This window comes from Symsagittifera roscoffensis, chromosome 8, assembly GCF_963678635.1.
Source record: "Symsagittifera roscoffensis chromosome 8, txSymRosc1.1, whole genome shotgun sequence".
Classification (NCBI taxonomy): domain Eukaryota; kingdom Metazoa; phylum Xenacoelomorpha; order Acoela; family Convolutidae; genus Symsagittifera; species Symsagittifera roscoffensis.
The window spans coordinates 34,153,334-34,167,636 of NC_087069.1; the positions used below are offsets into that span (position 1 = coordinate 34,153,334).

A 14,303-nucleotide genomic window follows, 5' to 3' on the forward strand; every position below is an offset into this window, starting at 1 on the left:
TGAGACTACAACGAAAGAACACAATATTTTCTGGAAAGGCAAATCAAGTATTTACGTCTAAAAAATCGGTCATGTCATAACTTTAAGCAACCGCACCTCAAAGAAAATTTTGAAAGCTACCGCGCAACAGAAATTTAAAAAAAAACTGTTCGCTTCAGTGTTGATGGATATTGTTATCATTGTAAGACGGTTTTAAGCAATGGGATGTTATTTTCATTTCTGTCCGTGTCATGAAGTTAGACTTAGCCTTAGGGTTGATGATATCAATGGAGGAACTAAGAAAAAAGAAACCAAAAAGCTTCGAAAAAATTACATTCGAAAAAAAAGATACTCCTTTGAACAAATCAGGGACTGTAGTAGTTGGGAACAAAGAATCTACAAAAAAGAGCACACAACAGAAAGCTGATGAGAATACTGAGACCAATCGTAGCGTATGCAAGGATCAGGAAAAAAGCCGATATTGCAATGACTCAAAAGATCTCCCGGAGAAGACACCAGAGTTATATATAATTGGGAGAAGGCTGGTAAAAGCCGACTCCGTAGTGTACGCCTTCCAGTTGAGAGCCTTCGATTTTTTTTTTACAAATTCGCGAATCTACAGGTTTATATGATTATTTGGTTCGTCTTCAGAAAGGCTGCAACGCTGCACTATAAGCAGCTTAATTTCTCAGGAGAAGCTAAATGGAGAAGGATATGCAATGCAGCTACCGCTAGGCCGAGACGACGCGAAGAGAATTGAGCTAATTTGATAATTGAAATACTCGGCGCGCAAAATGCATTTAGATTGACAGAGGAGCCTGCAATTTTGCCCAGCGTCAGAAAATAGACAATCTTGTTGGGAGCCCTGTTGATTAGTGAAGCTCTAGCAACATTGAAATGAGAAATTGCTGGCAGTTGACAAATGCCGAGAATGTAGAGCGGCGCGTGCTTTATACGTGCCAAGCCTGCCAATAGCTGAAACAGATGGCTCTCATCAAAGACCCCAAGGTCGAAGGCTACTGGGGATCGTGGACCTGACTTGAATGGAGACAAAGAGGAGAGTACACCGAGAGATTGAAGACAAATCACTAAAAGATGAAGCAGTGAGCTTAAATTTGGATTTTGTAATACAAGATGCTAGAGATATTCGTAGAGTTTGATGGAATGATGAGCGAACTACAAACGGATTCAGAAGTTATTAGTAGAAAAAAATTGGGAAAGCGAAAGCCAACGTGGGATGACCCGTCAAGACGCAAACGTAGTCAATAAGTAACGTGGGAGGTGCCGACGACATGGAAAAAGGCGATGATTAATCCCAAGACACATCGAAAATTTCTGAAACGATAATAACGCCCATTGTTTTGGCCGGAATAAAATCAAAAATGCAAGGTCTAAAACAAAAATTTTGACCTCATTCCTCCTGGTGAATGTTTGAAGGAAAATACTCAGCCATTGTGAAGATAGTACACTGACATAGTTCAGGCATTTCAGAAAGAATCATAGAAGAGGTGTGTCGCTGGACGTTTAACACGCGTAGAGTATAGCAGAATAACAGTGCCGGACACTGTCAACCTAACTGAGGTCGCTAGTGGATATTTCGCAGTGTTAGACTTATGAAACACAGCACAAGACCTTATCGCTGTAGCGACATTAGTTGCCATGAGATAATATCTGGAAAGCTTCATCCCTCACACAAAGAAGAAACATAAAACTTTTGAGCCACTGGTCCTATAAAAACCCGCATCCAAGTTTTGGCGTAAGTAATCGATTATAACTGATTATTATGATTGTTTTTTGACAATTATAGTTGATTATAATTATCAAAATTATGTGTTTAAAGGATTTATAACTGATTATAATCCTGATACTTTCCAAGAGATTATAACCTCTTATAATCAATTATAATTGATTATAGTTCTTACAAAAAACCCTTAAAATCAATTAAAATCGATTAGAATCGATTATAATCGATTATATTATCTTATTTTGCCAAAACTTTGTCAATTCAAAACTATGTTAGAATTATGTTTTATGGGTTATTATTTTTGTGTCAATAAGAAAATCTTTAAGAGGGAGATCTCTTGATTACTTTGGTTCATCTGAACACAAAGTTTTACCACGAAGCAAAAGTTTCATAGAGATCCTTTCATATTAGTCTAAAGGTTCTCGCAGTAGATGAAAATTAAACTTTCCAAATCAAAAATGAAACTAAATCAATTTGCTGATGTTTTGTTATTTAAAAAGCTTAAAATATGCATCACAAAACAACTCTAATGGGAAAGAAAAGAAAAAAAAACTTTTTAATTTGAATTGATTGGAAAACTTTAAAAACATTTTTCTCATTTTTCATAGGAACCAACGTCTACAAAAAGCATAAAATAAGCAGCTTAGATGCAACTTCGAAGACAAAATGGACAAACAAAAGGGATTATAATCTATTATAATCGATTATATTGGATTTTTGGGCAAAACTAATGAATTAGAAAATTGAATAAAAATAATTGATTATAATCAATTATAATTGATTATAATTGTATCGAAAAATATACAATTGAAATGGATTATATTTAATTAAAATTTTATTTTAAAAGAGAGAAAATAATCGATTATTAATCGATTAAAAGCGATCGTTTCTCAATTTTAGTAAGACTGGTACTAAAATCGTATTATAATCTATTTTATTAACGCTTGAAACTGGATGCGGGAAGTTTCTTGGAAAACCCCAAAACAGGTAAACGTTCCAAAGCGGTTTCGGAACGTTAATTGAACAAAAGATTGGATCAACGCCGGAAATATATGCTCGGATGTCTGTCCTATTGAGCTCTGAGTTACAACTTTGCTTGCCTGCCACCTCTCGAATATTGAAATGAAAGGATTACGACCCAGAACAAAGAAAATAAAAAAAAACAAATTGGTCTGAAAAAGGTCGTTGAAGTATTTGATTATGAGTGAGAAAGCAGTAAGAGTTTTTGCAAAGCGATGAAAGGCTCTCTATATGGCACAAATGAGTAATTGCTAGCACCTAGTTGAAAAAAAGATAGCTCCAGCTTGAAAATTTGGTGCCAAAAACAAAAAATAAATCAATAGAAAAATGCTACTGCACACGAAATACACCAGAGTATACTACTGCAAGTGCATACAAAAGATGAAGAAAAACTAGAAACCGTGTTAATAATGAAAAGATCAGAAGATTCCCCAGTAAAGAGTTGAGGCTCAAAAATGAGTTGATTGAAAATTTGGCAAAATCCAGTGAAAACTGTGAATCTGGAAACAGTCACATCTTTTTTGTGGAATTTCCTGAATGGTTCACAGTTCATTCAACGGCGAAGACCTACCTCGCTGTTACCTTGACTAAGAGCAGGCCGTATCGCTGCCATTCTGGGTGTACACAAAACCAACAATCAGAGAAATTGCTAGAAAACAGATCAAGCATTAAAAATGTTTCTAAAGAGATTGATCCATCAGGATGGTGACCCGTTGCAAAATATCAACTCAAATAGGTTCAACCAAATGAAATTAAGTTACTGGAGCAGTGTTATCAATCCATCTCTCATCATTTTTTATTTCGTGCTCGATCATTCAGGTAACTGCACATTACCTTGATTGTCGACTCACCTAACAAAATCTGAAAACTTTCAAATACTATCTTTTTTTGTTCTCGACTCAACCATATACGCTACTATTTTCCCAGTTGACTTTTCCTCAGTCCAAAAAGCGACTAACTTTCCAAACAATTAGAAAATTAAGCAGGAAACTATCTTCAATCGGGAAGAGAGAACAAAAGAAAACAAATCTGCTCTATTAAAAAAAATTGAACAAGGGTCTTATTTTTGTTTTCTATGAGTACAAAATTGGGTTCAACAAACATCGAAAACATAAAAGAGGAGCTGCAGTTTTATGCAAAGCAAATACCTCAAAAGATTGGACGAACTCCATGGAAATTTTCAGACACACTAAACCAAAAAGTCTTTTTATTGGATCAACGAGACCCGATCTATCCGGAATTTTTTTGTTTGCCTTTGATTACATGAATACAGAATGCTTCGAAATCAATTATTTGTTGCGTTGTCAAAAACGAGAAAAAGTTCGAAAATCTGGAATCTTCCTAGTTGTTCACAACCCAATTCGTGACTTTTATCTTGACTGAAAGCCAGCCATGTTGCTGCCATTCTGATTGTCTAGAAAATCGACAATCAGAGAAATCACTAGAAAACAGATCAAGCAAAGGCTCGGGTTAGAGGAAGAAGGGGAAATTTTTGTAAAGTGTTCGACTACTCAGGTTTGTCAACCTATCGCACATTGTCGATTCAATTAGTTTCAACCACTTGAAACCAAATTACAGAAGCAGAGTTATCAAACTTAAGTTTATCATTTTTTTTTATAAACGTTCAATCATTCAGGTAACAACATTACATTAAATATGGCCGCATCTGACGAATCAGAAAATCTTCAATTTCAATTCATTCCTGTGCGTAGGCAACCCATATTCACTAAATTAGTCCATGAAACTATTAACTTTCCAAATAATTAGACAGTTTTGCATTACACTATATTTAATCGTGAAGTTTTTCAATAGAACAAAACTGACATGAAATTTTCTGCATGAAAAAGATTGAAGTTTCTGTTTTGTATGTATGTCCGACGGAAACTTTTAGATGGAATGAACCAACAGTTTTTTTTTGCTCAATTAACCAGAGCGTTATTACCTGGAATCTTTTTTTGCCCTCGGATGTATGAATACAGCAAGCTTTGAACTCAGTTATTTGATGCGTTGTCAAAAATCAGAAAATATGGAACATCCGGAACTTAACAATCAGAGACATCACTATTACTGGAGGAATGAAGGAAAACCATTCTAAATTGATCAACAGTTTTATAAGGTGTTCAACTATTTAGGCTGGTCAAAAGCAACTACAACAATTAATTAGGCGAACTCCGGTTGAAACTTTCAGATGAACTAAAGCAACAAATTTTTTGCTGGATTAACGAGATGGTTATTATCTGGATTCAATTTTTCTGTTTGCCTTCGGGTGAAAGAATACAGAATGCTTTGAAATCAGTTACTTGGCGCGTTGTCAAAACTGAGAAAACTCAGAAAACCAGGAATCTTCGGAGTAATTTACTATCCAATCATCATCGATGACTTGGGTAATTGTTACCCTGACTAAAAGCAGGCCGTTTTGACGCCAATCTGCGAAATCGCAAGCAAACAGATCAAGCAAGGGCTCTTGCTGGAGGAGGAGAGGGCAACCATTCTAAATTGATTTAAAGTTTTATCACGTATTCGACCATTAAGGTTGGTTACAACAATAATTTGGTCGAACTCGACGGAAACTTTCATTAACTAAAGCTAAATTTTTTTGCTGAGTTTTTGAGACCAATGTTATCGGGAACTTTTTTGTTTGCCCTCGGGTGCATGATTGCAGGATGCTTTGAAATCAGTTATTTGAGTCTTTGTACATCATCGGGGACCTGCATCATTGCTAACTTGAGTAAGGGCAGGCCGTTTTGCTGCTAACCTGGGTGTCCAGAAAATCGACAATCAGAGACATCATAAGCAAACAGATTAAGCAAGGTCTCTTGCTGGAGGAAGAGGGCGCAACCATTCTAATTTCATAGAAAATTTTTATAGCCTGGTCAATCCTTCAAGTTGCTCATCCCACGGCTCATTGTCAACTCATTTGAATTCAATTGATTGAAATCAAGTTACTGGAGCTGTGTTATCAATTTAAATTTAAAACAACTTTTTTTATAACGTGGTCGGTAATTAGTGTAATAGCACATCACATTAGTTTTGGCAATACCCAACCAAATCTGAAAAGATTCAATTACGTTCCATTTCGTTCACGAATCAGTTAAACTATTCCCAATTGGTTGTTCTCAAACCAAGAAGCCATTAATTTTCTGTACAACCAGAAACGTTGCCGACTATTATCATCAATTGTGAATTCTTTCAATGAAATTGAAACAAATCTGTTCATTTCAATAAAAAAAATTTAACAAGACTTTTTCTGCACAAAAGACAGTGTAGTATTTTGTTGGCTATTATAATGAAAACGCGTGGAAAAACATAAGAACATAAACCAAGGAGCTGCAGTCTTATACAAAGCAAACACCACTAAAAATTGGGTGAGCTTAGACGAAAACTTTCAGATCGACTAAAGCAACAAACTTATTCTGCTGGATCAGCGAGACCCTAAGTATTTAGATGCAGGCCCTTGTGTGCATGAATGCTCGCCCTTGGGTGCATGAATACAGGATGATTTGAAATCAGTTTTTTGAGTTTTTGCGTCACTGTTAACTTGAATAAGAGCAGGCCGTTTCGCTGCTATCCTGTGTGTCCAGAAAAATGACAAACAAAGACATCGCAAGCAAACAGATCAAGCAAGGCCTCATGCTGGAGGAAAATGGACAACCGTTTTAAATTCATTAAAAATTTAGTAACGAGGTCGATTCTTCAGGTTGTTCAACCCGTTGCACAGTGTCAACTCATTTGGATTCAATCAATTGCAAACAAGTTACTGGAGCAGTGTTATCAATTTAAAGGTGATCAGTTTTTTTATATTGTGGTCAATATTTCAGGTAACCGCACATCACAGTAATTATGGCCCCACCTAACCAAATCTGGAAAAATTCATTTACTTTCCATTCTGGTTCACGAATCAGCTAAATTGACTATACTACACCCAAATAACTTTTCTCAAACCAAAAATTGAATAATTTTCAATACAATCAGAAATTTTGAACAATTTTATCTCCAATTGAGAATTCCTTGCAAAAAAAAAACGAAATAATTTTGTTCATTTCATAAATTAATTTTAAAATGATTTTTTTTCTGCATGAAAAAGAGTGTAGTATTTTGTTGGCTATGATAATGAAAACGCGTTCAAAATCATTTTAAGCCGAAAAATTATTTAAGGGAAGAAAATACGAAAAAATTAAAATGTACGAAGCCAATTGCAAATTGCAGGAGTAAATGAAAACACAAAAGCAACTGTAATCAAAACTGAATACAGCAAAAAGTTCGACAAGTAAATCGACAAAAAAATTAACAATTGTGGCAAATAAGTCGAAAAAACATAAGCAGACAGAAAACAAGACGACATCGTTTTGAAATTGAATAATTTTTGTATAAAAAAAACAGGATCTGATCAGATTCGAACCAGGGAATTTTGCCGTCCCAGGCGTATTCGTTACCTCCAGACTAAGTGTGCCGAAGACTCTTGAAAATTTGATTTCATTATAAGCCAAGATACCAAGTGACTCAAGTGATTCTGTTAAGCAAGTTCTTAAGCCTAAAGAAAGCCAAGTTGTCAAAAAGTTTTTTTTTGCGGAGCTAAGCACACAAATATAGCAGCTCCAAATTAGCCAAAACTGTCTATTTGCAAGAAAAACAGGTTTAAACTGGAATCGAACTCCTGGGTTTTGTCGTCTCAAGCATGGCGTTACAGCAACTTGGACACATAGGGGTTAAGTTGCCCTTTGCATTCACAAGCAAAAACATGACCGATAACGCTACTGGGAGAAACTGAATGAGTAAATCTTTGAGTCAACAAAATTTCTTCAGTGATGCTCGCTAATTATGAGTCTACATAATTGCAAAGTGACGCAAGCCAATTATGACGTATTAGCAGTACCAGTCATTTTGAAAAAAAAAATTTACCAACTAATATGCCTCAAATTATAGAGCAGACGCATTTTAACTAGTATACGAAAAAGTTCATAAAAGATATCCGACCCTGCTCAAGTTCGAACCCTATTATTTTGTTGCGGGTCTCCTTCCCTACCTCTACGCTACAGATCCATGATACCTAAAGTGCTATTTGCAATATAATAGTCTGTGCTAATATCCTTAGCATTGGATGTACTTAATAGCTGGTTATGGATCAAAACGAACAACTTAAAAATGAAAACATTTTGTTGCAACAATATTTGCGTGGCAACAATATTTGCGACTGAAGTTGGGAAATAAAAAAATTCATACTATCACACAAGCTTTGCTTGTGTAAACAATTGATAATTTAAATATAATCTTAGTTTGTGTGGGTTTAATCACTCATGGTTTATGATGGAATTTCATTGCAATACTTTGGTTGTTGATCTGTTAACTTGGGTTTTTGGATGTCAGATGAAACTAAGTTTGGTAAACGAATTAAACGCAGTTAGCTGTTTTTTTTCAGAGCAAAGGTCGAAACTTTTGGCCAAAAAAGGTTAGTTGTGCGCCCAAACCACTAAGCTTGATCAAACCAATGAGCCAAAAACATAACTGGCAATTCATTTAACTAAAAAATTAAGCATTTTGGTTGCTTCAATGCATTTTAGAATCCACTTATGCTATCTCAAGTTTATTTAATATGATATTATTGTAGTAAACACATTTTTTTATTTGCTCAAAAAAGATCCAAAGTCACTATTGACACTCAAAATTAGGTGCATAGTTTTTAGCCTTGTCAGTAGATGTAGTATCGACGGATGTAGTAAATAATTTGTGAGAGAAAAACTTCTACAATTGCAAGCGTAGCACAGAAGCAAATCTGCACTTCGCAAACACAATAAAAAACGCCAAGAAGTTTCTTTATAAGCGTCAAAAAAGAAAAAAAGAACGAAGAAAAAAAACTAATGAAATGACGGGAACTGAACCTCAGTACCTCAGTATTCAAGTTTCCAACTTGACAACCTATAAAGCAGCAAACGGGAGCTTTAAAAAGTACAAAACAAAAACTCTCAAATGCTTACAATAATTTAAAATGTAATAAATTTAAGGCAAGAACATAGTTTTTGAATGCAGTAAAGTACAAATTTAAAGTTTGTAAGAATTATGCACTAAGGAATTTTGCGAAAAAAATCAATTTAAAAAAATCTGAAAACAGAGTGTTGACGGTTGTACTGTTGTATGAAACGAATAGTTTTTTTGGGTTCATTTGACGATATAAAAATGCATCAACTGATTAGTTTATTAGTAGTTAAATATTAACACAAAAACCACTCAGGAGCCGATTTCGCCTCCTGATTCAAAGTCCCACTAAAAGCAGCTCTAATATTTTCGACTTAGGTTGAAACGACAGCCTTTAAATTTGCTTATTAAGTTTAAAAAAACAGTCTCGTATAATCACAATTTTCTCCGCTCGGGTCAAAAGAAGTTTGATAAAAAAATTCTGGTATAAAAATGAAAAAAACAATTTGTTAGTTTTTTTTCGGCTTGTCGAACTTCTGCAACTCATAGTTTTAGTCATACTTCACCTTTAAGGCATTCCTTACTGATAAACAATGAAACTAGCTCTCGTACTATGACACTAACTCTTGCAAGCCCGCTAGTTATTTTTTTTTTGAATTTTGAGAACAATCGATATTTTCTTTTTTGATAAAAGTAAACCACTTTGAGAAAACTGGACCATAAAGTAAAACTTTTATTTTGCTGGCAAATTTGATAATTAAATTCCATTTTCGATATAAGAAGTCAATCACAATTTAAGTGACTTTAATATCTTTGCTGTTCATCGGTTAAATTTGTCTTCTATTTAACTAAAGAAAATAATTAACTTGAAATCAAAATTCGAACCCCGAAAAATCCAGATGGAGTGTGATCATATGTTGAAACTTTAAGTGTATTCACTACATTCATTGCTCTCAAAAAGATATTTCCTTAATTAACACAAGCTGCTCAGGTTGTTTAAATAAAAATAAATTCACCTTTTCAAGATTAAAAACCACAGCTGGCGACCGACTCATGTGGAATCGTATTATCACACGAGCACTAATTGTTAAAAACTCCGGCGTTGAAAAATTACCAAATTGACGACTGCCGATTATCAGGAAAAAAATTTCATACCGTTCTGACTATAGAAAAAAACACTAAACAATTCTAACAATGAATTACAATTAATCAAAAGAATACAACTGAAAACAGTGTAACTTAATAAGTTCCGGGTTATAATTATAATTTCAGAGTCAATTCAGATTGAGTTCTTTTCTCCATTATTCAAGTTCTTTTTCGATCCCTTCTTCGTCCAAGTAGTTCAGCACATTTGGAAAGAAGGAACCTCTTCTTTCAGCTTCTTTATCAATATCTAAACAAAAATAAATCGAAGTCAAACCACGAAAAATCAAACTTGAGCCTGAACAAATTTTAAAACTTTTCCAAAAAAAACGAAAAAAAAAATCACCGCGACCTATCGAAGAGTTTACGTTCTTACAGTCTATAAGAGTCTAGATAACAACTACGTCCATCGAATCTTCAACATTCTTTTCCACTGCGGTTTTTTCTTAAATTGTTTTCTCATTTTATTTTCCACAAAAAGAATAACTCACTTATTTGAGTAATTATTACAATTCGCATCCAGTCTAGGGGCTATTTAGGTGAGGGGACGCCTCCTTTTAGGAATTCGACCCCTTGTCGACCCACAGGGTCCCCTTTTGTACTATTTTGAAATATCCATTTTTGGGACGGATCCTAAAAATGTTTTAAAAAGCCTTCGGCGCCAATTTATACTAATTTTGAGGGGGAGCGCGCGCAAAAAAAAACAAAAATTTTTTGGTCAAAATTTCCAAAAAAATGCCTTAAAACGCTGTTTTGGCCTTATTTTCAAAACCTGGGAAAGCTCAGAAAATCAATTTGGTCGACCTAAAAAAAGTTCGACAAAATAATAGATCCCCCCTCGAGAAAATAATAGATCCGCCCTTGATCCAGTGTTTCAGAACATCAGGCACATAAAAACCCTTGTGTAGTAAATACATTCAAAATTTATCGGCGAGTTTTGGCCATTCTTGGAATCGATAGCCGAGGGCCGTGCTGATTTACAAAACAAAAACAAACTTTACCTCCTTCTTATCTTTGTATCCCTCCTTTTCCATTTCCATCTGAGCCTGTTCCAGTGCCTTCTTAACACCCTCCGCCCATTGGAGGCCATTCACATTGTAACTGCCCTTCAGCGTGTCCGCCTGTTCCATCAACTTGCTCCATCCAGCGTTCAACTTTGCTGGGTCATTCACGAGCTCCAACATGTTTCGGTACACGTCACACCTAATTAAGAAATAACTTCAGACTAAACGTCATTTCAAAACGAAAGGATCAACATACAATCTGATCAACACTTTGTGTACAACTACAGCGATGCCCCTGCTTTAGAATTACATGCTAATTTTTTGGTTATTTTCTTCCGGTTGGGTACACCGGAGCCATCTCTGGAGCACATGCAACTCATTACATCCTTGAGTACCAAGAAAGGGTGTATGAACAATCGCGATGATGATGATGATGATGATGTGTATGTTAACAGTTTCAAAACACTGAAAATATCTATCAGTTTATTCCTTATTTTATTCTGAGATTTTGCCTAGTCTTATCAATTGACCAAAATATACGCGATATTAAAAATATTTCTAAATTAGAAAAATTTCTATCCCTACAAAGCTCAATTTAATTTCAAACTAAAAACGCCGTTGCACATATTTTTGACACAAATGTACTCACATGTGTTCTCTCACAAAAATGTAAGCATCTTCGATCTTGATACTGTTTGCATCGCACAGTGCCTTCACAGGACAGTAGAGACCATCCTCATCCTTCTCTACTTCATCATCGGCCATCATATCACTTATTTGGTGAGCTTCTAGAATATTCTCGAGTGTTCCTTGATCGAGCGGACAGGCTTCGTAATTTTCTCCATACATTTCTTTACATACTTTAAATCGGATGTCATCCAAGTAGAGTTCCTTCTTTTCATCCATATCTCTCAAGTCACTTTCTAGGAACATTAATCAACGATCAACTTTTTTTACTAATCAACAATCAACTTTTTTTACTAATCAACAATTAAGTTTTTTTTAATCAACAATCAACTTTTTTCAATGAATTTCTATCTACGCTCTTTCGGTTAACAAAACCTTGAAACTTTTTTCAAACCTTCGAAAATTCTTCGCATTCATAGTTGATTATTTTCATTTGAGAAAGGTGGAAAAAAATCCAAAAAGAAATAATTAGTTTATTTTTGCACAACAGCAATCAGTCTTTTTTATATTTAATCAACTTACGCATTTGAGACAAGAAAAAACTGCGTACCCCGTGTGTATTTGACAGCCAGTTTGCACGCACTGCATGCACCGGATTCTCTCAACTGGCCCAGGAGACCATCGACCATACCAGCCAGTTTCTCGCCCAGGGTCAACCAGCTACTCAGTTGGCTCTGCTCATTGTATGACTCACTGATTTCCGCCTGCCTCCTTCCTCTGCTCACAGATTTGATCACGTCTACAAGAATGAAAACAAAGATTGTTCTCGAAGATGTCTAACTAACGCAAAAGGCCAAGTGGTCAAAAAGCAGAATATTTTCTTCACATACGCCAAGATGAAGGCAATTTCGATTAATTTTGATACTTGATCAAGAAGCACATTTTCTTTTAAAATTTCGTCTTACCAATAGGTTGCAAAAAAAGTTGTGTTAAAAATTAATCCCGTTAAAATGTGTAGTTTTGTATAAAAAAGAGACTGCAAAATTATTAGTTGCATTTCATTTAGCAAATGAAAATGGAGAACTTAAAGAAAACAAAAATGATATCGTCAAAAATAAAATAGAGCTCTTTTCCTGAAGAAAATTCAACAAAGAAATCAAACAATCTACACACAGAGGCGAGGCCGAGCTTCGCGCCACTTGCAATACAAAAAACTGAAAATGAGAAAAAAAAAACTTTGAAAACTCTGTTTCGCTAGTTTTTTTAATCATCAGCAAATAAATTAAATATCTACTAGCAACAATTTTAGTCCAGCTTCAACTAACTTGGTTGCACCAACTTGGATGAAACCTTTTGAAAATCGCAGAAGTGAAAAAGAAACCCATAAGCACAACTGCATATCTTTTTAAGGGCCAAAAACAAGCAAGCGTATAAACGAAAACTCAAATTAAAAAATAAAAACCGAAACAATTTGAAAAAAAAAATCCCAAAGAAACTTCTCAAAAATCAAAACGTAGAAAACAATTTTTGATTGGTTCAAAAAATGCTCAGAAAATCCTCCAATAAAAACAAAATCAAAAACTGATACAGCAATATTACTTCAAATCATTTAAGCTATGCAAAATTTTAGAAAAAAAGTTTTTTAGGAAAATCAAGATGACAGTTCAAAACAAAAAAAAAACTTTCAGAAAGTTTGACCAAATTAATTTAAAAACTACTGAACTGATGTTTTTGGACTTAATGGCACTTCATTCTTGATTAATCTCAGAAACATCAAATAAAACGGCTACCTTACCAAGCAATTTAAGAAAGAAAAAAAAGAATCAGCTGTTGACAAAGACTTGATACTCAAAACCCCTATAAAAAACTAGGCGACAAACTCACAAACAAAATTAGCTCACTTGAAAAGAACATGATACAAAAAGCCGGTTACACGACCAAAATTTGAAAACATGTTTCGTCCAGAGTTGTTCAACAAACTAAAATTTCAAAAAAAAAACTGTAGTTTATTTTTTTCAATTTAATTGAGGGGCCTGTAGTGAGAATGGCCTAATATTTTAACATAAATTCTTGTACGTTTTCAATCATTACCATAAAACATCCACGAAATAAAAGAAAAAACTTTAAGAAAATAAGCTGACAGAATTAGGCCGAAAGACCTCCAGCGCCAAAAATCAACCAGAATGGCAATGAAAATTTTTTTCTTTACAAAAACGCTTAATTTGCTCTCAAACGACAAATAGTACCAATGCACTGACCCTGCTATTACCTCTTCAATGGATATTGAACAATTGATATTAACTACTATTTGGCTATGCTGTGAACAAAGTTATCTACGGGAAAAAAGCCCTTTATTTCAATAATTAACAGGTAAAAACGGTAGGAGGTAGCTCTCTATAACTAAGCTACCCTGAAAAAATTTTGACATCAGGGGATTCCGCGAAGCCAGCGTCATGCACAAGTAAATCAAGTAAATTAAGCTTTAAATCGCCAAACACAAATTTAACAGCATACAGTAACTCAGAACACACTTGTGACTTAAAATGGAGAACGAACCCTCAAGGAAAAAAATAATGCAAAATCGAATGATCTGACACATTCAAAGTAATCGATATTTAAAAACGGAAATTACAAGTTTGGAAAGCGAGATCATCTGGCATGGAGCTGTTTTGGCTGGCCCTTGAGCAGAATCCTCCATTGCAGGAGTATCCACTAGGACAGCAGTGGATATTGTCACTGCAACATACTGCATCTGGAAGTGGACAGCAGGCGCCAGCAAAGCATTCGGTCTGGCCAGAAGCACATTCTGAAGAAAAGAGGTAAGAAATAAAACAAATGTATGACGCTGAAACGCACACGTTGACAAACCAAAAGAG

General features: G+C 34.8%; 2 protein-coding genes across 3 annotated transcripts in view; one reads left to right on the forward strand and one right to left on the reverse strand.

The window, feature by feature from the left end:
* Nucleotides 1–14,303, forward strand: part of LOC134852992 (inactive selenide, water dikinase-like protein) — a 304,439-nt gene that overhangs the window by 37,010 nt on the left and 253,126 nt on the right. The window lies entirely within an intron of this gene.
* The window catches only part of LOC134853073 (uncharacterized), a 150,289-nt gene continuing 145,818 nt past the window's right edge, over nt 9,833–14,303 (reverse strand). Inside the window, exons 19-23 of one of the 2 annotated variants that reach the window (XM_063869007.1) lie at nt 14,060–14,233; nt 12,038–12,226; nt 11,450–11,723; nt 10,798–10,999; nt 9,833–10,046 (exon numbers count right to left, since the gene is read on the reverse strand). In XM_063869007.1, the coding sequence (XP_063725077.1) occupies nt 9,996–10,046; nt 10,798–10,999; nt 11,450–11,723; nt 12,038–12,226; nt 14,060–14,233 (890 nt within the window). In that variant the 3' untranslated portion in view covers nt 9,833–9,995. The remainder of the gene's footprint in view (nt 10,047–10,797; nt 11,000–11,449; nt 11,724–12,037; nt 12,227–14,059; nt 14,234–14,303) is intronic. The other variant, XM_063869008.1, reaches the window with a different exon arrangement.